The sequence below is a fragment of the Dipodomys spectabilis genome, unplaced genomic scaffold (genome assembly GCF_019054845.1).
Source record: "Dipodomys spectabilis isolate Male_0828 unplaced genomic scaffold, ASM1905484v1 ptg000120l, whole genome shotgun sequence".
Taxonomy (NCBI): Eukaryota; Metazoa; Chordata; class Mammalia; order Rodentia; family Heteromyidae; genus Dipodomys; species Dipodomys spectabilis.
Genome location: NW_024870797.1, coordinates 4,295,840 through 4,321,598, shown reverse-complemented (window position 1 = coordinate 4,321,598; position 25,759 = coordinate 4,295,840). Strand labels below are relative to the sequence as shown.

At 36.9% G+C, this 25,759-nt stretch overlaps 1 protein-coding gene across 1 annotated transcript; it reads right to left on the bottom strand.

The window, feature by feature from the left end:
* Window positions 1-13,431: 13,431 nt before the first annotated feature.
* LOC122115541 (histone demethylase UTY-like) lies at window positions 13,432-25,666 on the bottom strand. The gene is made up of 4 exons (XM_042689026.1): window positions 25,653-25,666; window positions 17,300-17,426; window positions 16,280-16,450; window positions 13,432-14,446 (listed from the first exon to the last, which is right to left on the bottom strand). Exons 1-4 carry the CDS (start codon window positions 25,664-25,666, stop codon window positions 14,417-14,419), a joined length of 342 nt encoding a protein of 113 aa, XP_042544960.1. The 3' UTR covers window positions 13,432-14,416.
* Between the last annotated feature and the right edge of the window lie 93 nt (window positions 25,667-25,759).

Here is a 25,759-nt window from a genome sequence, read left to right as displayed (position 1 = left end):
GTTCAAAGGCAGTTTAGGCAGGAAAGTCCATGAGACTCTTATCTCCAATAAACCACTAGAAAATGGGAAGTGGTGCTGTGGCTCAAGCGGTAGATCACTCGCCTTGAGCTGAAGAGTGCAGGAACAGCTCACAAGCACAGAGTTCAAGCCCCACGACTGACGAAAGAAAGAAAGGAAGGAAGGAAGGAAGGAGGGAAGGAAGGAAGCAAGGAGGGAAGGAAGGAAGGAAGAAGGGAAGGAAGGAAGGAAGGAGGGAAGGAAGGAAGGAAGGAAGGAAGGAGGGAAGGAAGGAAGGAAGGAAGGAAGGAAGGAAGGAAGGAGGGAAGGAAGGAAGAGAAAATATAATCTTTTTTAAGTATTACATTTTTTTTGTGTATGGCTTAAAAATAAATATGAAAAATTGAGTAGATGCTACCCTCTCACTTGAGTCCCAAGGCAGGAGTCAAATATTGCTAAGAACACTGTTAAATATTGCTAAGGCACAGTGTTACAGGTAATTTTTCCAATTTCACATTAATATAGTAGCAATAACAGCAAAAGCAATAACAGTATTTCTTCTTATAAAATAGTTATTGAAACCTTGTATTTGTTCTAAGTATTATTTTTCACTGCTGCTGTGACTTAAGTATTTCATTTCCCCCACTTTATTAGTGAGCAAATGAAGACTGTTAGAATTTAATTTATATTGGGGCTGCATTTTTAAGCTCTGTGAGCTGGATGCAGATGCCATACAGCAATAAAGACTCCTAGCCTGAAAAAAAAAAAGAATTTGTTTTCCAAATTTACACAACTAAGTCTAAGTTTCTAGACACAAAGTATGTGGTAATTTTTTTAAAATTCATACCCTTAGTTTACTCAATATGTCCCAAAACATTCTGTGGAAATGTCATTAAAGAAAACATCATAGTTCTTGCAGCAATTCTTTGCAAAGTTTCATCTTAGACAACATACTAATGCAACAAATTATTAAAATTCAGCTTTTGTTGTTGTTGTTGTTGTTGGTCCTGGGGCTTGAACTCTGGGCCTGGGCTTGAAGTCTGGGCCTGGGAGCTGTCCCTCAGCTCTTCAGCTCAAGGCTAGTGCTCTACCACTTATGCTATAAGTGTCACTTCCGGTTTTCTTGTGGTTTATTGAGGATAAGAGTTTCACGGACTTTCCTACCTGGGCTGGCTTTGAACTGATATCCTCAGATCTCAGCCTCCAGAGTAGCTAGGATTACAGCCAGCGCCACCAGCACCCGGCTCCATTTTTTTTTTTTTTAATGGATTAGTCTTCTCAGTTTACATTTGTGTTAGCAATTCTGAGTAAATTAATATTTCTGTCTTAACTTTTATACCCTTACAAATCTCTGAAGCTATTGATGCATGGTTATGAGAAGAATGCATGCTATAATACAAAGATGATAACAAAAACGCAAATTCAATAAATACAAGCAGCAAAATAACAACATGAAGGTATATTTGCTGGTATAAATTTTCTCCAGATACTAAATAAGTATCTGCCAAGACACAAAGGCCACCAACCACTAACTGATTGGTTCCAAGTTTGAGACATAGGTGTACTTTGAAGAATGTAAGTTAGAGAGTAAAAGGATTTCTGTAAGGATCATGATAACTAATTTCAATATCATATTACATTCCAAATTTGTGATGTTTGTGCCCTCTCAAACCACTAAAGTTTCCAATAGTCTACTTAAGGGACTTTGGGGAAGCATAGTTCCTTAACTTTGCATTTTGAGATAATTTTAGATTAATATAACTTACAATAAGATTTCAAAGAGCAACTCCTAGGGCTGAAAATCAACATAACTGTCAGGTGGCTAGAGGAAGTAAGTGGCCAAGAAAAATATCAGGCCGTTAGGAAAAACAAGGGGCTGCTGAGAAAGACTTCATAATGGTGTCCAATTTATTCTGTACTAGGTTTGTGCAGCAAAGTCAACTTTGTGATGCTCAGTGAAAAAAGAGTGTTCCTAGCTCTTGACATTATGAGATTCCACAGTTGGAAAGCTCAGATTAAGTTCATACACCTCAGGTGACAGACATAGACATTGATATAAGATGTAAAGATTGATTATTTTGAGTTTAAAGTTCTGTTCAAGGCATTTCAGACATGGAAATGAAGGGGAAAAGACTACATCCCTATCAAAAACACCAAGTCAACCACTTATTGAAGTACACTGGCCTAAAACCACTCAAACCAGCAAAACAAGATACGTGCTACAAGTCTTTGCTTACTACAAGTTCTGCTTTTATGCCACCTATAAAAACTCTCCTACAACTAAACTCAGTGCAACCTCTCTAATACCAACAAGGGAGTTTGACTGGGATCACATACCAATAAACTTTACTGTCAATCTTTTAATTCCTCTCTGTGTGGTCCTTTTCTTGCCTAAAACTTTACAATAACATCCATGTAAGTATCAAGAGATGCAATGCTTTAAATTGCTTTAGTTCATTGGCTTTATTAATACTCACCATCATTTAATTTCCATCACAAAATCTAATCTAGCCTTCTTAGTTTTCCTGTCCACTAAATTTACCTAATCTGCAACAATTCCTGTCTTTTCTTGTCTTTAATTATTGTCTTGAGGCTTTGAAATATTAACTATTAACAAGTGAAAGGCTAGAACAGTCTTCCAAGAAAATGGTCCTCATAAACAGGCTGGGGTAGTATTACTGATATTAGATCAATACAATTAGAAATTACAATTACAAAGAGTTAAACCATCTTATCAGGCCCATATCAAGCATTGAAATAGAAACAGCTATAAGATACCTCCCAGCTAAGAAGAGTCTAGGACCAGATGGTTTTACAGCAGAATTTTACAATGCCTTCAAAGCTGAGCTCACACCAATACTCCTCCAACTCTTCAATGAAATTGAAAGTTTACTACTGAACTCATTCTATGAAGCCATCATAACTCTCATTCCAAACAAGACAGGGACTCATCAAAGAAAGAGAACTATAGACCCATTTGATGAACATTGATAGAAAACTTCTCAACAAAATTTTGGCCAGTTGACTTCAACAATTCATCCAAAAAATCAATCAAAACAATCAAACAGGATTCATTTCAGGATGCAAAGCAGATTCAATATTCGCAAATCAATTAATATAATTCATCACATCAATAAGAGCAAGGATAAGAACCACATGGTTATCTCAATATGCAGAAAAAGCATTTGACAAGATCCAACACCCTTTTATGATGAAGGCTCTGAAAAACTATGAATCCAGGAAACATTTCTCAATACAATAAAGGCTGTATATGACAAACCTACAGCCAGCATTATACTTAATGGTGAAAAACTAAAGCCATTTCCTCTTAACTCAGGAACGAGACAAGGATGTCTACTCTCTCTACTTCTCTGCAATTTAGTATTTGAATGCCTAGCTACAGCAAGAAAACAAGATGCAAACATAAAGGAGATCCAAATAGGGAAAGATGAAGTAAAACTCTCTCTCTACAGATGATATGATCTTGTATGTAAAGAATCCCACAGACTCCATCCCAAATTATTCAAGCTGATTTGAACCTTTGGCAACTTGGGGGGTGGGGGGAGATGGGGGATGGGAAGGAGAAACAAAGGAAAAGGCAATAATGCTTGATAAATGTACTCATTGCCTGCCCATGTAATTGTAACCCCTCTGTACTGTATTGTCACAATTAAAAAAATTACAATTTACAATTAGAAAAAGAAGGGCATTTTATATTAATAAAGTGAACTCGCCATTAGGTTTCTGTCTGATGTGGTTCCCTGCTCTTGATTTTCTTTGGGCTATATTCCTCCATTTAGTTTTTTGTTTTTGTTTTTGTAGTGTTGGCTTCTTGTTCATGAATTCCTTCAATTTTTTATTATTAAAAATTTTAGTTTCTCCATTGAATGTGAATGATAGTTTTGCCGCATATATCAGTTTGGGCTGGCAGTTATTGGTTTTCAGGGCTTGGATGGTACTTTTCCAGGCTCTCCTTGCATTGAGGATTTGTTTGGAGAGATCTACAGTGATTCTAATTTTCTTTCCATTGTACTATAGCTCCATCTTTTACTTTGCAGCATTTAAAATCAACTCTTTGCAATTCAGGTCTACTGTCTTTACTATGATGTGTCTAGAAGTGTTTCTTCTAGCATCCTGTCTTCTAGGTGTTCTGTATGTGTCTGTTATGTGGGTGAAGTTTTCTCTTGAGATTGGAGAAATTTTCTCTAGTAATCTTATTGAATAAGGGTATTCCTCTCCTTTATCAATCCCAATTATTCTTAGCATTGTCCACAGTTCCTGGGCTTCCCTTTAATAATTTGAGTGTTTTTCCCCATATCTATGACTCTCTTCTCCACCTCCTGTCTTTAACTACTTATAGTCTGCTTCCCATCCCATTCATTCTGTTACCTATGGTTCCCATTGTGATTTGCATTGTAGAAATCTATTTATGTTTTCCATATGGATTTTCCAAGTGTTAATTTCATCTTTTAAAGGCATATGTACTATTTCTATATATTTTTTTTAGGTCTTGGAATTACTTTGTTATTTCTTCTGAAATTGTTATTGCTACTCTTTTTATTGCTTTGGCCAATTCTGCCATCGTTTCTTTAATCTTTTGTTATCCATTTCTTCTTTGCTCTCATTTTAGTTCTTTTTTGGGTTGCTGTTGGAGCATGGGCATGTTTTGTGGTACTAGTCAGGATCCCAGTTAGGCTACACTAAGAAATGTCAATGTCCTTGGCCATAAAAGAAATGCAAATCAAAACAACTTTGAGATTCCTTCTCACCCCAGTTTAAAATGGCTATTATCAAGTTAACAAATTCTAAAAGATGCTGGTGGGGGATGTGGTGGGAATGTGAACTGGTTCAACCACTCTGGAGTATGGTGGTTTCTCAAAGACTAAACATAGAGCTACCCTATGCTCCAGCAATCCCATTTCTGGGCATTTACTCAAAGGGTCACAAACAAGGCCTCACTAAAGCTATCAGCAGAGCTATGTTCATTGAAGCATTATTTGCCATACCTAAGATATGGAACCAACCCAGATGTCCCTCAGAAGATGAATGGATCAAGAAAGTATGGTAAATATACAGAATGGAATTCTACACTTTCCCCAAAAAGAATGACATTGCCCCATTTGTAAGGAAATGGAAAGACCTGGAGAAAAAAAAGCTTATTAAGTGAGGTAAACCAGATCAAAGAAACATAAGCTCCATGTTTTCCCTGATTTGCAATAATTAGTATATGTCTAGAGTAGTACTGGCAGAGGATCACGATAGTTCAATAGCTATGTACACTTAGCCACACTAAATGCTAATAAAAATGAACTCCAAGATATGGAAACAATCTTTTGTAAGTTCTTAACCCATGGTATAACCCGTTTTCACTGTATTTGATTCTAGTGTTTCTGCATTTTGTATATACATTTTTGTCGTTTGGGGAATGGAAGGGTTAGCAGAATGCTTAAATAGGGATGCAGGTTGACCTATTGTAACAATGAGATATACAGGAGCTATGTTGAAAACGAACTTTACAATGTGGGAGTGGGCGGTGGAGGGGGAGGGAGGAGTTGGGGAGGGAGGAGGTAACAATGCTTGTTAGGAAATGTACTCATTGCCCTACTCATGTAACTATAGCCCCTCTGTATAGTATCTTTACAATTTTAAAAAACATTAAAACCAGAAGATATGGAAATAAGAGTATTGTGTGGGTTTGTGTGTGGGGGTTTAACATACTGCAAGAAGTTATTTTTTTTCATTTTTTTCCAGTTGGCTTATCTCCTGTTGTCACTATTTTTTATTTTGGTACCCTGTGTCTTTTTTTTTTTTTTTAAGAGATTTTATTTGATTTTTATTTTTTGCTAGATCTGGAGTTTGAAATCAGAGCCTGGACACTGTCTTTGAGACTCTCTGTGCTCAAGGCTAGCACACTACCACTTGAGCCACAGCACCACTTCCAGCTTTTTCTGTTTATGTGGTACTGAGGCATCAAACCCAGGGCTTCATACATGCCAGACAAGCATGTACCACTAAGCCACATTCCCAGTAACATTCCCCTCTCCCCCACACTTGTATATACGTTTAGTTTATCTGATTTGGGAAAGGGAAGGGTAATAACAAAATAATGAGACAAAGGACAACTGGTGAACCCATGCAACAGTGAACTCACAAAACACTATATTGGAAATGAACTTTACAACTTGTTTGGGGTGGGAAGTAGGGAGTGAAGGAAAGTAGGAGAAAATGAGGGAGGAGGTAACAATATTCAACAAAAAATATACTCATTAACTTATTCATGTAATTATAACCCCTCTCTGTACATCACCTTTACAATAAAAATTATGTAAGAATAATATGTAAACATTCATTAGTGTGTACATATGTAAGACTTGCTATATGCTAAACTTGCTTTGAACTCATATTTCTTTGATTACAGTACCATAGTTCTGAAATTAAGCATGCACTACTACCATGGATGGCTTAGGATCTTGAAGGTAATATTCAGAGTTTTAGAGAGGACCGATAACTAATCTCTAGTAGTTCATAGTCTACAACTTGGCCTATCTAGTCATTTGTCTGTTTCAGGGATGATTTTACTTTGCAGCTCTACTTCTGTGCATTCCAGGCTTCTCTGCTAGCGGATGAGTTTTTCAATGTGTTTGTTGTTGTTTTTTGTTTTTTGTCAGTCATGGGGCTTGAACTCTGGGCCTGGGCACTGTTCCTCAGTTCTTCAGCTCTTCAGAGCATTCTACCACTTGAGCCACTGTGCCATTTCCAGTTTTCTGGTGGTAAGTCTCACAGACTTTCCTACCTGGGCTGGCTTTGAACTGTGATCCTCAGATCTCAGCCTCCTTCATAGCTAGGATTACAGGCGTGAGCCACCAGTGCCTGGCTTTGCCATGTTTTATGCATAGGTTCCTACTTATTCCTTAGGATCTTGTTTCTATTTCCAGGGGCAGCAAGTAGACAAGCCAGACGCTTGGAGTTTAGAGAGAACTCTGCCTTCCAGATTCTGTTTTAATATCCCTCCAGCAGTTAACCAATGCTGAAGAAATCACATGATTCTTAACACATGCTTTTAAATTTCTCAGTCCTACATTATAAAGCAATCCAGATGGTTAGTAGAGGCTGAAGACTATGCCAGTTGTAGGCTAAGTACTCTTTCCAGTGATCCCTAGTTATAAAATTCACTTTTTGCCACAGGTATAGACACTAGTAAACAGACTGTATATCTCCTGTATTATCTTTGTGTACTTTTCAGAACCTCACCCTCATCATGGTCCTTCTCATAGTTCTCTTCTAGATACTGTGGTAGTTATTCCCTTGCTAAGATGATATTATTTCTGGTTTCAGGTACTCAATCTCAAAAATTAGGCTTTTTGTCAAGATATCAAGTTACCATCTGAGATGTTAGGAGAAATAAAATTTCTTTATTCTTTGGTACTATCTTACCACATGAGAAAAGAAACCATTATACCCAAATCCCCATAAGCACTGTGTTTAAATGTGGCAAAAAGTATATTCTTACCTTGCAAAAAGGATGGTTAAGTGTGTCACCAAGGCATTCATCTTCACCAGTGGTTATGACCAGCTCTCTGATGTGAGACTGGAACTATAAACTGTTATTTACATTCTTCTTTCATCAGATTCTGTATTTTTTTTATCTGTTTGGAGGGAACTATGAAAGTATGGAGAATGCATGATGCCAGAAGAAAAATCCAGTTTTATGGATGCTTGTGTGTCTGACACGGAGTGGTAACCCTATCAAAAGACAGGATTGAATTCCTGTATTTTACTGTTCCTTCTATCATGGGTCTGTTTCTCATGTTGTTGCTTCTTGATTTTTTTTAGCCACCTGAAATGTGCCTTTTAATCTGTCCCCTAAGGGATAGCCCCCACAATTTGACCCTTAAAAAGAATGGTGCAATGTAGAGGAAGACACCTTCCTTACCCTCAGTCATCATTCCTCAACCATGGTGGTAATGAAATTTTTAATATTAAAGTATTAGAATGACCACATGAACATTTTATCTGTCAGTCCAGTATCTGTTGGACAGAATCAACAAGTGGTACTCTGTCTGAGGAGATTGAGACCAAAGTGGCAAACAACAGGAGTCTGGATGAAAATTATTCATCCCTAGGTAAGGAAATGGCAGTTCCACTTGGGATAGTTGCTACCATGTTTAGTTTCAGCAAGAAATTTCTTCCTTTTTCTCAAAAGAATGAACTTTGAAGCAACTTTTTTGCATGTGTGTGGGTGCTATCCCTGCTGTTTTGCCTTAAGGCTAGTCTCTACCACTTTAGCTGCAGTTTCATTTTGTTCTCTGGTTGCTTGTCAGAGACACAAACTTGTGTGACCCTTCCTAGAGGATCTGTGGGCTGTAGGAGGTTGTGTGTGCTAGAAGGGGAAGAGAAAACTCTTCCATAGTTCTGGCAACAGTCAAAGCATCTAGCTAAAAGCCTCAGGGGGAAAGAGAAAACTCTTGAGTCAAAAAAGTTTGTATGCCCTGGCCATGACCTTAGAGAAGGCTCTGGATGTGCTCTTCATGCTTCCTACTAATGGTGCCATAAACACATAAACAACCCCTCATTTGTGCTTTGTATAACTTTTGTTGCCTTTTGACCTCATATATACCTTATAACCTTTTGGCCTTGCCTATCCCTGTAATCTTTTGGCCTTGTGAAATGTCACATGCCCACTGACTAAGACTTGCTTTGTGTGTATGCCATATATGAGTAGGTAGTTTCCCCTATTAAATTTTGTCTATATCCACATTGTGTAATTTGCTTTCTGCCCAGGCATCCCATTCCCAGGTCTAGCTGTGTGAATAGCAACAGTTGCTAACTGGAGATAAAATTTCATGGGCTTTTTTCTGCCAGGGCAGATGTCAACTTCCTGAGAAACTAGATTACAGGTATGAGCTGCTGGTGCCCAGATTGAAGCAAATTTTTAAGGTTGTAGAATGAAAGCTTAAGAAAGTACAGCGAATTACTCTCCATTAGTGTGCCCAGGAACACTCTCCATGATTTACAAAAGAATTACCTTTGGATATGAAAATGTGTGTCTTTTAAGCTCCTTAAAGCACATCAAAGGTAAAGAGAGTGGGCTGGGAAGGTGGCTCAGTGGTAGAGCGCTTGCCTTGCATGCCTGAGGCCTTGGGTTTGATTCCCCAGCACCACATAAGCAAAAAGAAAAAAGCCAGAAGTGGCACTGTGGCTCAGGTGGTAGAGCACTAGCCTTGAGCTGAAGAGCTGAGGGACAGTGCCCAGGCCCAGAGTTCAGGCCCCATGACCGGACCCAAAAAAAAAAAAAAAAGGTAAAGAGAGTATCTTTCTATTGTGTATAATCAATCTGGCCTTATGGGCCACTGCTACATCCCCAAAAATAATAGTTCTGAAAAGAGGACATTTGAAATCTTCCTTTTACCTTTGCTTTGCTTTCCTTCCTTTGCCTCCTATAGGGTCCTTTTCATAAAGTTTCATATTCATATTGATAATTGTTATATAATAACAATGATCACATCTGATGTTATATTCAGTGTAAAGGAAAATCAATATTGTATTTAATAAATGTAGAGTACAAATTCTTTTACAGTTCAGCCCAAATAGTTAAATGCAGATATTGAATTTTTCCAATACTTAGAAATACCTGACACTATTGTTATACTATACAAAATCTACACAAAAACATAGGAGATAAGAAAATGCTAGCTTGCTCGGTGCGAGTCACTCACTCCTATAATCCTAGCTACTCAGAAGGCTGAGATCTGAGGACTGTGGTTCTAAGCCAGCCCAGACAGGAAAATTCCCTGAAACATCTCCAATGAACCAAAGAAAACCAGAAGTGGAGCTGTGGCTCAAGTGGTAGAACACTTTCCTTAAGCTGAAGAGCTAAGGCACAATGCCCACACTCAGAGTTCAAGACCCACAACTGACCAAAAAAAAAAAAAATGCTAGCAAAAGAATTACAAGAAGGTACTAAACAAACAATAGTAACCCCCCCAAAAAAAAGATTCTCACTGATTAAAAAAAAAAATAGTAACCCCAAGGAGTAACTGTACAATTCAAATAGTTTTGTAATCCTTAAAATAATTTAAGGCCAGTATGATAATTAATGTCTGTAATCCCAACTCTTTTAGAGAAAAAGATTGAGACATCTTGGTTCAAGAACGTTGAGGCTAGGAATGTAGCTTAGTAGTAGAATGCTTGCCTCAATAAAAAAAGAAGTGCTGCTATGGCTTAAGTTGTAAAGCCTTGAGCACAGAGAGGCTCAGGGACAGAGCCCAGGCCCTAAATTCAAGCCCTAGGACCAATAAAAATCAAACAAACAACAACAACAAAAAAACCCTACAAAACTTTAGTAAAAAAACTGAAACTGTCTCAAAACCAAGCCAGATGTAGGAGTATATGTCTATATTCCCAGCTACTCAGGAAGGAGGATTATGACCTGAAATCTCAGAATTTTTGAGATTCTATCTGAAAATATATGTGAAACAAAAAGGGTAAGGAATATTGCTGAAGAAGTATAATACTTGCTTGGCAAGTGTGAAGTCACAAGTTATAAAGGCTATTGCTTCCAGAGGGAAAAAATTTAATCTGTAATATAAAACACTAAAAAAGAGCAGGGCACCATTGGCTCAGGTCTACAATCCTAGCTACTCAGGAGGCTGAGATCGGAGGATCACGGTTTAAACCCTGGACAAGAAAGTCCGTGACACTCATCTCCAATAAGGCATTAGAAAACTGGAAGTGGCACTGTGGTTTAAGCAGTGAGCTGAAGAACTGAGGGATAGTGCCCAGACCCAGAGTTCAAGCCCCATGACTAACCAAAAAAATAATTAAAAAAGAAAGGACAAGAAGGTACTACTGGATAATTCTACTGAATATTAAAGGAATTAATAAAAATTTTATATCAGTGTCTCAATTTTTACATCATAACCTGATAATGATGTTGTTCATGGTAGTATTAAAAGTGAAAACTACAGGCTAGTGTCTCTCATCTCTGACAACATAACAATAAAAATATATTAGACTATAAGACACAGAAATTACAAAAAAATAAATCATGGTTCAGACCAGCTTGGACCTAAATGTAAACTACCTCAAAAATAATCAGGCTGGGTGGGGAGGGAGGAGAGGATCGGGTCAGGGGAGGTGGGGGGAGTATGGAAAGGGATGGGAAGGGGAAACAAAGAGGAGGCAACAATGCTTGGTCAGAAATGTACTCGTTATCTTGCCCATGTAATTGTAACTCGTCTGTATGGTATTTTCACAATAAGAAAAAAATGATCAGGCTAAAAACTAGCAATATCTAATTAATTATACAGTCAAATTTATTTTACTTTAGGAAGAAGTATGTGTTGTGCAATGTAGGTCTTATATTAATTTCTTTAATTGAAAGACATCTGGGGAAAGGGTTGGACATGACTTAAGAGATACAATACTGCCCAGAAAACTCAAGGCCCTGAATTTAAATCTCATTTTTGGAAGGGGAAAAAAAATACATACAAAACAAACAAAAAACTAAACTAGTGGCCAACTAGTAATGAAAGGAATTTATTCTTGATAAAAGCCTCTCCAAAGCCTGAAGTATAACAATGAAAGATAGAATGTTTTCTCTTATGATTGTTTATGAAGCTATTATGTCCTTTACTGCAATAAGAAAATACATAGAATGCAAAAATGTAAAAAGGACTTAACCCTCTTAGATCACATAATTGAATGCTAAATTTTAAAGCCTAAAAAGCTTTCAAAAAGTTGATAAGTTGATTAAAGGAGTTCACCATCAATACATACTTCCAAGTAATAATGTTTCCTTCATTTCCTATTCATTTAAACATTTAAAAATAGGTGCCAAAAAACAAGATATATGTCAGCAATAACAAAATATAACCAGTTAAGAAAAGTCATTGGTAGAATTCTAAAATCTTTTGTCTTTGATGGCTGATCTGAAATTTTTGCATGGGGTAAAAAAGGTTTGACTTTATTGAACAATGTTAGAATACACAAATAATAGCATTTAAAATATTCAGAAACATTTACTTAAGTAAAGCTGTAGTTATTTCCTTCTGAATTCCATTAAGATAATTAATGTTAACAGATTACAGTATTTGAAAATTACCTTAAAATGATACAGGTGGACCTGTTGCAACAATGAGAAGTACAAGTTGTCATGTCCAAAACGAGCTTTACAACGTTGGTGGGGGGGGGGGGGGGAGGGGGAAGGAGAAGGATTAGGATTAGGGGGGGGAGGGGGGAGGCTAGGAAGGGATGTGAAGGATAAACAAAGGAGGAGGCTGCAATGCTTGGTAAGAAATGTACGCATTATCCTGCCCATGTAACTGTAACTCCTCTGTACAGTATGTTCACAAATAAAATTAAAAAAAAAAAAGAAAATTACCTTAAAATAAAGGATTTTCATACTTTGGTTTTACAACTATTTCTACAAAGCATTCCAAGACTGTATAAAAAAGATACCCTTCCTTAGGATAATTTACTTCTAAAAGTTATCACTTTGGGAAGTGGCGCTCTAGCTCAAGTGGTAGAGTAATAACCTTGAGCTTAAGAGCTGAGGGACAGTGTCCAGACCCAGAGTTCAAGCCCCACGACTAACCTCACCCCTCCAAAAAAAGTTATCACTTTGAGTTCTAAAAGAAAATGGGGGGTGGGGGGGAGGCGGGGCGGGGAAAGGAATGGTGCTGGTATTGGAGTTTTCATTTAAACCTGCTTTTATGCTCAAAGTCAGTGATCCACTGCTTGAGTCATACGCCACTTCCAACTTTTGGCTGGATAATTGGAGTGTTTTGGATTTGTCTGCCCAAAGGTTCAAGCTGGCTCTGAACCTTGATCCTCAGATCACAGTGTTTTAAGTAGCCAGGATTTTGGGTGTGACCTATCAGCATTTGCATAAAAAGATTCTTAATCCATTATACCAAGTATTATTATAAAATATCTTCTGAAATTTTAATCACTTTATTACATTTTAACTCATCACTGAAGTTTCTAAAGAATAAATAAGAAAATGAATATATATGCCAAAAACTTTAGAAGTAAAGGGTATGATAAGCCAAGTATTATTGTAAAATAAGATTATATAGTTAAATAGATGTCCATATGAAATAAGTCTTCATAGAACTTGCTAAAATTAGTGATTAAAAATATTAAAATAGCTTCATCTCCCTAGTCACACCATACTGTATAAGCAGGGAAACATGGAACTTTAATCATCTAATTTTAAAAATAATTGTCAATATATTTGCTCTGCAAACAGAAGTCATCACTTTAAATCTCTTTTCCATTAAATATTCTATGTGATAAAACTGATCAAAGCTACATAATGTTCAAGTCTCAACTTGAAGTCTCAACTTTACTCTAGGTACTATCAACAATTTTTTTTCTACTTAACATTACAGAAGTTGTCACTTAATATAAAATGAGACTAAAAGAAACTTGAAAAATAATCATACTTGTGTTTGGTAGGATGTTTTATATCAGGCACCTTAAAAGCAATCACAGATGTAAAAAATTAGAATTTGTTTTTACATAATTATATATTGAGATTTGTCTCTAATATACATTTGTATAGTGCACACACACAAACATACATTTAAAATATATATTCTTTAAATTAAAAAGAAAACAGAAACTGGGTCTTTGTAGAAAATCTTCAATACTCAAACAGTGGAAAACCCTTTAAACATTAAACAATTTTAATAAAAGTTTCTATACAATATTAAGCAGTTTTTTTACAATTAAAAAACGTAATAGTATTTATTTAAAATTACAATACTCCATATTTAATGGCAAAGTAAGTGTGGGAATAATAACAACATTCCAATCACAAATATTTTCAAGCAATAAATATGCATTTTATAAATACTTTAATTGGTTCAGATTAGAAGCAAAGATCAACCATATCTATTCTTTAGTATGTGCAATCCATTATGTTTGTATCTTGACTATTAACTTCTTTTATTTTAGAATCATAGATTAAGCATCAGGGTCTTAAAACAGGAAACCTTAAGTTGGTCAAAAATTTGATTTAAATTTGTCAATCATCCTTCAAAGAACTGACCAGGTAAACAGTAATCCAGACAGACAGTAATTGTTTCCCTATGAAAATTCTGAAGGGCTAAAATGCAAATAAAAACTAACATATTAGCCAAAACTGCACAGACATAATAAAGCAGTAGTTTGTACAGCTCTGATAGTTTGGTCAGATATACACATAAATCATATAATTATTATTTTATAAAATGTCAGCCAAGTTGGCTTTGTTAAACTTGGAATAAAGGCAATGTATTCTTTGTCTAGTTGCCTAATCTTTTAGTCTCAAAAGGATGCATAGACAGAATTGAGTCAAAAAATCTTACGAATAGCTAGAAAGCCAGTGATATTTCCTGAAGAGTAGAAAGGTCTTGGTGTTCCTAGAACCATATTAAGATGAAGAGGATGATAAAGAAGGAACCTGAAAATAAGAATGATATATATTAATAGTTTTGTCACATAAAGCTGTAAGAGAACTTGTTGCTTATGGCTTTAAACAAGTTAAAGCTACTTATGAAGTGAGTTTGAACAAAACACTTTACCTCAACAGCTAGCTAAGTAAGATGTTTTTACTATTTATACTCGAGAAAGTTTTCCAAGACTTAAAATAGGACATGGTCAAATGCTAGAGCACTCCTGCCCAGGCTCAGAGTTCAAGACCCACGACCAAGAAAACAAAATAAAACAAAAGTCCCAACATTCCGGTGGAATATTAAATGGAATATTAAATTCTTACTAGTAAGTGATCTAAACCTGTTGCTATTAACGTTTTATCTTTCCAGCAAATATGTCATTCAATAACAACTATCAGAAATAAAATTTCAATGAACGTGGCATTGTGGCTGAGGACAACACCTAATCCCTGTGTTCAAGCCCTAGGACTGGTGAAAGAGAGAAGGAAGGAAGGAAGGAAGGAAGGGAAGGAGGGAGGGAGGAAGGAAAGGAGGGAGGGAGGAAGGGAAAAGGCAAAATAAGATTTCAAATTTAGAACAAAAGGTCCTGGAAACATATCAATAGGCAATAGCAAAAAATGGAGAGATGCCTGGGCACCAGTGGCTCATATCTGTAATCGTAGCTTCTCATGAGGCTGAGACCTGATGATCACAGTTCAAAGCCAGCCAGGCAGAAAAGTCTGAAAATAAGACCTATTTCCAATTAACCACTAGAAAATCAGAAGTGGCACTGTGGCTCAAGTTGTAGAGAGCTCACCTGAGCTGAAGAGCTGAGGTACAGCGCCCAGGCCTAGTTCAAACCCCATGACATAAATAAATAAATAAATGGATATTTCACTCAAATGGTAGAACTGAAACAGTAAGTGCAAGACTCAGAGTTTAAGCCTCAGTACTGATTTAAGCATATATATGTATATATACAACTATATGTCTAATGCAAGTATAAAATAGTATATAATATACTGATGTATATACTAATTTAATAATATGTTAGTATGTACATATTCATATGTATTTATATATGTATGTATATGTTTATGTGTGTATGTATATCTCCTATGTGTATTACCCTCCCAAGTCAGGCTCATGTGACTTACATATGTATTTTTTAGCTATTCAAGAGTCCAATCGTGAATAGCTAAAAGCTACTCAAGCTAGCCAGGGCAGTCAGAGATTCTTATGTCTACCAGCAAAAAGTGTTGGAGTGGGAAAGCTAAGGAAAGTCCTGAGTCCAAGCCCTAATGTTACTATAAATAATTCCAAACAACAAAAGTTCCAAAACAAACAAAAATAAAACAAAACCAGAAGTAAAGCCTAAGCTAAATAAGTTGTCTTTGAATTTAACAACTGTATGATACATAAAATTGTAAATGTTCTCACATGAATTTTATATATTATCCCATTTAGTTTAGCTACATCTTTAACTATAAGGTTAATATTTGTAGGAAGAATGACATTCTACTACAATTAATGTGTATTTTAACACAGAGACACACACATACTTCTCCATTTATATCTGTGTAACTAGTACGGAAGAATTAAACTTCTAGCAAAAGTTTATGCTAATAACATAAAGTCTACCTGTATTTTTAAAGCACAAGATTTTTAAATTTAATTATTATGATACTACTTAGGATATTATTATTAAGAAAAAATGGTTATATACGAACTTCAAATGTTTTAATTTTGCAATATGTATGTGCTGACGACACTTAAGTCTTAAAAATACAATTTAATGAAGTATTAAGAATAAAAAAAGCTGTTTTACAATGTTGTAATGATAAACTAACAACTTCACTTACCAGTGTAAACTGATCATAGATTTGGATTAGATCCTCCATTTTGTACTGTTCAAGTACCACAAAGTTTTCCAAATTTCGACTTGATTTTTGTGCACAATCATGGCAATGTATTTCATATGTCTTTTTAGAATTGCTTTCATTAGTGACAAAAAGCAGGTTAAAAACTTCTACCTTTTTACACAAGAGGAAAAAAAAAGGAATAAGATAATAATTAAATTTTGAACCAGAGAATTCTATTGAAAATACTGATACTTAAAAATCATGATTGTGTATGATATACCACATCATTTCACAGCATAAGCAAGACAAGAGTGGTGTTTGTACATTTAGAAATTTTCACTAAAAGATAGTCTTGATTTTACTTTTATTTTTCTCTTAGATTATTAAGTACATGTATAAAAAAGTTTCAGTTCTGTAAGTCAGAATGTAGTTTATCTGTTTCCCAGTCTTAACTTATATATAGTTATACAGTTCAAGTTTTAGACAATATGCACTGAGTACATTGACTATATTTACTTCTTTTCCCTCTCACCTACCCTCGGCCTTTTAAACATGCTTCTATTTCCAAACATTCTTTTTCTATCTCTAAAAATAAACCAAGTTTAAAAGTGTTTAACAGATGGCATCTATGGATTTCACTATTTCTTTTGATTTTGAGAACATTTCACAGTAATGTTTAATTAGATCTACATTTTATTTAGAAATGACAAATAATAAATTGATGGTGATGCCTCTCATTCTATCCTTTGTAGAGTCTGTGATTGGTATAATAGGTCTAGAATAGTCCAATCAATAAAGTTCTTGACACCCTGTATCAACAGAAATAAGGAGTAAAGGTACATGCTTGCCATCCAAGCTACACTGAAAGAATAAATAGGAGGACTGTGGTCCAGGCTGGCTTGGGGAAAAAGAGCTGGAACCATAATCCAAGCAATAGAAGACCTGTATAGTAAGAGAAAGAGAAAGGGGGGAAAAAGAGAGGGTGAGAGAAGAGGGGAGAAGAAATGTACAGTTACTTACCTCACAGATGTTACAGTAAGAAGCTGGTTCTTTTTTTGACCGTCCATGCCATAGAACCTCTTTTCCTGATGCAAGAAGAGCCTCTCTCAATGCCTGACATTGCTTTAGAACTTTCAGAAGACAATACCTATTGCACAGAGAAGAATAGGATACCAAATAAAGATACAAGAACTAAACAAAAAGTAGTGACTAGCAAAAACAATCCTTAATAGAAAGAACAGTGCTAAAGGAAGATCAATATCAAATTTCAAACTCTACTATAAAGCCATAGTAATCAAAACAGCTTGGTACTGGCACAAGAACAGACCTCAGGACCAATGGAATAGAATTGAAAATCCAGGGCTGGGAAGGTGGCTCAGTGGTAGAGCGCTTGCCTTGCATGCCTAAGGCCCTGGGTTCGATTCCTCAGCACCACGTAAGCAAAAAGGAAAAAAAAAGCAGGAAGTGGCACTGTGGCTCAAGTGGTAGAGTGTTAGCCTTGAGCTGAAGAGCTGAGGGACAGCCCCCAGGCCAGAGTTCAGGCCTCATGACCAGACACACACACACGCACACACAACCACACACACACACACACACACACACACACACACACACGAATTGAAAATCCAGAAATGAACCCACAGACCTATAGCCATCTAATCTTTGATAAGGGAGGGAGCTAAAAAAAGTAAAATGGAAGAAAGCTTCTTCAGTAAATGGTGTTGGCAAAACTGGTTAATCACTTGTAGAAAATGAAAGCTATATCCTTATATATCACCCTGTAGCAGAATAAACTCCAAATGGATCCAAGACCTAAGAGTCAAAGCAGAAACCCTGAAAACATTACAGGAAAGAATAGGAGAAATCCTAGGTCTCTTTGGCACAGGCTGAAATTTTCTTAATAGAGACCTATAAAGACAACAAATCAAAGAAAGGTTGGACAAATGGGATTGCATAAAATTGCAGAGCTTCTGCATGGCAAAGGACATAGTTATCAAGATCAATAGAAAGCCCACAGATTGGGAGAAGATTTCACTAGTCATACCTAAAATATACCTGGAACTCAAAAAGTTAAATCCCCCAACAACAAATCCTCAAAGAAGCAACTGCCCGATAAATAATGGGCTTATTTAGACTTAAAGAGAAACTTTTCTGAAGAGGAAAGAAGGATGGCCAATAGACACATGAACAAATGCTCAACCTTAAAAGAAATGAATAAAAGAAATGCAAATCAAAACAACATTGGATACCACCTCACCCCAGTTAGAATGGCTATAATCAAGAACTCTTAATAACAACAGATGCTGGAGGGGATGTGGACAAAAGGGAACCTTTCTGCATTGTTGGTGGGAGTGTAAACTTGTTCAACCACTTTGGAAAACAGTATGGAGGATCCTCAAAAGTCTATACAGAGAGCTCCCCTATGACCCAGCAATCCCACTTTTGGGCATTTACCCAAATGATCAAACAAGGCCACACTAAAGCTACCAGCACGACTATGTTTACTGCAGCATTATTTACCATAGCTAAGATATGGAACCAACCCAGATGCCCCTCAGTAGATGAATGGATCAAGAAAATGTGGTATATATACACAATGGAATTCTATGCCCCCATCAGAAAGAATGACATTGCCCCATTTGTTAGGAAATGGAAAGGCTTGGAAAAAATTATACTAAGTAAGCCAGGCCCAAAGAAACATAAGTCCCATAGTTTCCTTTATTTGCAATATCTAGTATATGTTTGAGACAAGCAGAAAAGGTCAGATATGATGATGTTAAGCGAGATGAACCCCAAGATAAGGACACGGTTTTTTTTTTCTTTCTTGCTATTGTTTCTAATGTATTTATAAGGTATGATGTTGAGTTTTTTGTTGCTATGTATGTCCCTCCCCCACGGTATGATCCCTGTTTTCACTATATTTGATGTTGATATAATTTGGGGAGCAGAAGGAAAAAAAATGTTAAAACATGGATACAGGTTGACCCATTGCAACAATCAGATGTACAAGATGCTATGTCGAAAAATGAACTTTACAAATTAGGTGGAGTGGCAGGGGGGAGTATAGTTATGGAGACGGGAGAGACAGGATGATAGAGGAAAAACAAAGGAGGAGGCAGCAATGCTTGATTAGAAATGTATTCATTACCTTGCTCATGTAATTGTTATTTCTCTGTACAGTATTTTCACAATAAAAAACTATTTAAAAAAATTATACTATGAAGCCATCATAACCCTCATCCCAAAACCAGGCAGGGACTCATCAAAGAAAGAGAACTATAGACCCATTTCTTTGATGAACATTGATGCAAAACTTCTCAACAAAATTTTGGCCAATCGACTTCAACAATTCATCCAAAAAATCATACACCACGATCAAACAGGATTCATTTCAGGGATGCAAAGCTGGTTCAATATACGCAAATCAATTAATATTATTCATCACATCAACAGGAGCAAGAATAAGAACCACATGGTTATCTCAATAGATGCAGAAAAAGCATTCGACAAGATCCAACACCCCTTTATGATGAAGGTTTTGGAAAAATTAGGAATCCATGGAACATTCCTCAATACAATAAAGGCTGTATATGACAAACCTACAGCCAGCATTATAATCAATGGTGAAAAACTAAAGCCATTTCCTCTTAACTCAGGAACAAGACAAGGATGCCCACTCTCTCCACTTCTCTTCAATCTAGTATTAGAATGCCTAGCTACAGCAATAAGACAAGATGCAGACATAAAGGGGATCCAAATAGGGAAAGAAGAAATAAAACTCTCCCTCTTTGCAGATGACATGATCTTGTATTTAAAGAATCCCATAGACTCCACTCCCAAATTACTCAAGCTGATTCAAAACTTTGGCAAAGTAGCAGGTTATAAAATTAACCCCCAAAAATCAATGGCTTTTCTGTATGCCAACAATGAGAAAAGTGTGGCTGAAATTAGGAAAGCAACTCCATTTGTAATAGCCCCACAAAAAATAAAATACCTCGGAATTAACTTAACTAAAGAAGTGAAGGACCTCTATGATGAAAACTTTAAAATCTTGAAAAAGGAAATCAACACAGAACTTAAAAAATGGCAAAACCTCCCATGCTCCTGGATTGGAAAGATTAACATCGTGAAAATGGCAATACTTCCCAAGGCTATCTACAAATTCAACACAATACCTATCAAAATTCCACCCTCATTCTTCAAGGAAATAGAAGAGGCAATCCAAAAATTCATATGGAACAATAAAAGACCCCGAATAGCAAAAACGCTCCTCAACGGAAAGAACACTGCTGGAGGAATATCAATACCAAATTTCAAACTCTACTATAAAGCCATAGTAATCAAAACAGCTTGGTATTGCCATAAGAACAGACCTCAGGACCAATGGAATAGAATTGAAAACCCAGAAATGAACCTACAGACCTATAGCCATCTAATCTTCGATAAGGGAGCTAAAACAATAGAATGGAAGACAGACAGCCTCTTCAGTAAATGGTGCTGGCAAAACTGGTTAACTACATGTAGAAAACTAAAGCTAGATCCTTATATATCACCCTGCACCAGAATCAACTCCAAATGGATCAAAGACCTTGAACTCAAAGCAGACACTCTGAAAACATTACAGGATGGAATAGGAGAAACCCTGGGTCTCCTTGGCACAGGCCGAAATTTTCTGAATAGAGACCCAGAAACACAACAAATCAAAGAAAGGCTGGACAAATGGGATTGTATAAGGTTGCAGAGCTTCTGCAGGGCAAATGACATAGCTAGCAAGATCAATAGAAAGCCCACGGACTGGGAGAAGATCTTTACTAGCCATACAACGGACAAGGGTCTCATATCTAAAATATACTTGGAACTCAAAAAATTAAACCACCCAACAACAAATCCTCAAAGAAACAACTGCCCAATAAGTAAGTGGGCGAAAGACTTAAAGAGAAGCTTCTCTGAAGAAGAAAGAAGGATGGCCAATAGACACATGAAGAAATGTTCAACATCCCTAGCCATAAAAGAAATGCAAATCCAAACAACATTGAGATATCACCTCACTCCAGTTAGAATGGCAAAAATCAAGAACTCTGACAACAACAGATGCTGGAGGGGATGTGGACAGAAAGGAACCTTACTTCATTGTTGGTGGGAATGTAAACTTGTTCAACCACTTTGGAAAGCAGTATGGAGGTTCCTCAAAAGACTCCACATAGAGCTCCCCAATGACCCAGCAATCCCACTTTTGGGCATTTACCCAAATGATCACAAACAAGGCCACACTAAAGCTACCAGCACAACTATGTTTATTGCAGCATTATTTACCATAGCTAAGACATGGAACCAACCCAGTTGCCCCTCAGTAGATGAATGGATCAAGAAAATGTGGTATATATACACAATGGAATTCTATGCCTCCATCAGAAAGAATGACATTTCCCCATTTGTTAGGAAATGGAAAGGCTTGGAAAAAATTATATTAAGTGAAGTAAGCCAGGCCCAAAGAAACATAGGTCCCATGGTTTCCCTTATTTGCAATATCTAGTATAAGTATGAGTCAAGCGGAAAAAGTCAGATAATGTGATGTTAGGAAAACGAACCCTCAAATATGTATTTTAATGTTTTTGTTTCTTTCATGCATGTGTTTCTAACGCATTTATAAGATTATTTCTTTGTTGCTTTGTATGTCCCTCCCCCACAGTGTAACCCCCGCTTTCACTATATTTGATGTCAGTATAACATGTGGAGGAGATGGGGACAAACAAGTCGTTTAAGGATTCAGGTGGACCTGTTGCAACAATGAGAAGTACAAAATGTCATGTCAAAACCAGCTTTACAGTCGGTGGGGGGGGGTATGATTGGGTGGGAGGGAGGGGGGAGGCTGGGAATGGAGGTGAAGGGTAAACAAAGGAGGAGGCTGCAATGCTTGGTAAGAAATGTATGCATTATCCTGCCCATGTAATTGTAACTCCTCTGTACAGTATGTTCTCAAGTAAAATAAAATAAAATTAAAAAAAAAATGGCAAAACCTCCCATGCTCCTGAATTGGAAAGATTAACATCGTGAAAATGGCAATACTTCCCAAGGCTATCTACAAATTCAACGCAATACCTATCAAAATTCCACCCTCATTCTTCAAGGAAATAGAAGAGGCAATCCAAAAATTCATATGGAACAATAAAAGACCCCGAATAGCAAAAACGCTCCTCAACGGAAAGAACACTGCTGGAGGAATATCAATACCAAATTTCAAACTCTACTATAAAGCCATAGTAATCAAAACAGCTTGGTATTGACATAAGAACAGACCTCAGGACCAATGGAATAGAATTGAAAACCCAGAAATGAACCTACAGACCTATAGCCATCTAATCTTCGATAAGGGAGCTAAACAATAGAATGGAAGACAGACAGCCTCTTCAGTAAATGGTGCTGGCAAAACTGGTTAACTACATGTAGAAAACTAAAGCTAGATCCTTATATATCACCCTGCACCAGAATCAACTCCAAATGGATCAAAGACCTTGAACTCAAAGCAGACACTCTGAAAACATTACAGGATGGAATAGGAGAAACCCTGGGTCTCCTTGGCTCAGGCCGAAATTTTCTGAATAGAGACCCGGAAACACAACAAATCAAAGAAAGGCTGGACAAATGGGATTGTATAAGGTTGCAGAGCTTCTGCAGGGCAAATGACATAGCTAGCAAGATCAATAGAAAGCCCACGGACTGGGAGAAGATCTTTACTAGCCATACAACGGACAAGGGTCTCATATCTAAAATATACTTGGAACTCAAAAAATTAAACCACCCAACAACAAATCCTCAAAGAAACAACTGCCCAATAAGTAAGTGGGCTAAAGACTTAAAGAGAAGCTTCTCTGAAGAAGAAAGAAGGATGGCCAATAGACACATGAAGAAATGTTCAACATCCCTAGCCATAAAAGAAATGCAAATCCAAACAACATTGAGATATCACCTCACTCCAGTTAGAACAGCAAAAATCAAGAACTCTAACAACAACAGATGCTGGAGGGGATGTGGACAGAAAGGAACCTTACTTCATTGTTGGTGGGAATGTAAACTTGTTCAACCACTTTGGAAAGCAGTATGGAGGTTCCTCAAAAGACTTCACATAGAACTCCCCTATGACCCAGCAATCCCACTTTTGGACATTTACCCTAATGTTTACAAAAAAGACCACACTAAAGCTACCAGCACAACTATGTTTATTGCAGCATTATTTACCATAGCTAAGATCTGGAACCAACCCAGATGCCCCTCAGTAGATGAATGGATCAAGAAAATGTGGTATATATACACAATGGAATTCTATGCCTCCATCAGAAAGAATGACATTGCCCCATTTGTTAGGAAATGGAAAGGCTTGGAAAAAATTATATTAAGTGAAGTAAGCCAGGCCCAAAGAAACATAGGTCCCATGGTTTCCCTTATTTGCAATATCTAGTATAGGTATGAGTCAAGCGGAAAAAGTCAGAGAATGTGATGTTAGGAAAACGAACCCTCAAATATGTATTTTAATGTTTTTGTTTCTTTCATGCATGTGTTTCTAACGCATTTATAAGATTATTTCTTGGTTGCTTTGTATGTCCCTCCCCCACAGTGTAACCCCCGCTTTCACTATATTTGATGTCAGTATAACATGTGGAGGAGATGGGGACAAACAAGTCGTTTAAGGATTCAGGTGGACCTGTTGCAACAATGAGAAGTACAAAATGTCATGTCAAAACCAGCTTTACAATGTCGGAGGGGGGGAGGGGGGGTATGATTGGGTGGGGGGGAGGGGGGAGGCTGGGAAGGGAGGGGAAGGGTAAACAAAGGAGGAGGCTGCAATGCTTGGTAAGAAATGTATGCATTATCCTGACCATGTAATTGTAACCCCTCTGTTCAGTATGTTCTCAAATAAAATAAAATAAAATTAAAAAAATATATATATAACATTTTTTAATTCTGATGATGCTACAGTATTAGTACCAGTTTTCTATCCACACCAATAAAATTATATCATGTAACCTCAAAGCTAACAGTTTAGAACTTAAACAAAATGGATTATGCCAGAATGTTAGTTTCTCTTGATATTATAACCGAATAACTGTTTCTATTCCCATTAGATGGTTTATTTTATAACCAAGTTAACGAGAATAGATCAGTCACATAATACACATTCTCCAATAGAATTTTTATTTTCCTTTTCTTTTTTTGGGGGGGGGGGAGCTGTCCCTCAGCTCTTCAGCTCAAAGGTAGCGCTCTACCACTTGAGCCACAGCGCCACTTCTGGCTTTTTTTTTTCCTGCTTATGTGATGCTGAATCGAACCCTGGGCCACAGGCATGCAAAGCAAGCGCTCTACCACTGAACCACCCTCCCACCCCCTCCAATAGAATTTTTTTCTGAATCGTGAGAAACTGTTCTTTAGTAAGTAAAGTAACTATTTATCTTTAAAAGCAGTTATTATTCAAAGGTTGAAGATTTTAACTCTTCTTAAATGATTATGTAAATGAAGAAAGGTAAACAAGAAAAATAAAGTATAAAGGTAAGCAGCCAGATAAGGAAATGAAGGAAGATCTGAGAATCATAATTCAAATGTGTGTGTGTGTGTGTGTGAGTGTGTGTGTTTGGGGTCTGGTTGTGGGGCCTGAACTCTGTGCTGTCCCTCAGCTCTTCAGCTCAAGGCTAGCGCTCTACCACTTGAGCCACAGCGCTACTTCCGGCTTTTATCTTTTTGCTTATGTGGTGCTGAGGAATCGAACCCAGGGCCTCATGCATGCAAGGCAAGTGCTCTATCACTGAGCCACCTTCCCAGCCCCGTGTGTGTGTGTGTGTGTGTGTGTGTGTGTGTGTGTGTGTGTGATTTGGCCAGATCTGGGGCTTGAATTCAGGGCTTAAGAACTGTCCCCAATCTCCTTATAGCTCAAGGCTAGTCCTTACCACTTAAGCCAGAGCACAACTTCTGCCCTTACTTGTGTTTAATTGGAGAAAATAAGCTCAAGGACTTCTTGAACTGCTTTCAACCTGTGATCCTCACATCTCAGCCTCCTCAGTAGCTAGGATTATAGGTGAGCCACTGGCAGATTGGAATTCCTTTTAACTTTAAGAAAAAATCTGCTTCACAGAATTTTCAGCTTGGCTAACCTCTGGCCTCTATTCCCAGATCATAGCCTCCTTATAAACATAAACCACCAGACCTCTTTTTTAAAAATCATCTTTTCTGTGATTCAGGAAACATGGGTTCAAATTTGTAAATTTAGCTTGTAAAATTATAGCATTAAAAAGATTTTTGCTGTCAAAATTCATTAGAGTTCATTAATGTGCAGGCATTTATAAGATAAATCATTTAACTGCTAATGTTACACTATATTAGTTACATATAAACCTGCATATAGCTAATGTACTATACATATACAGTATACACAGTAAGTTGTTTACCTCTGTCCCTTTCCCAATATTGTATTGGCAATTATAATTTTACTTA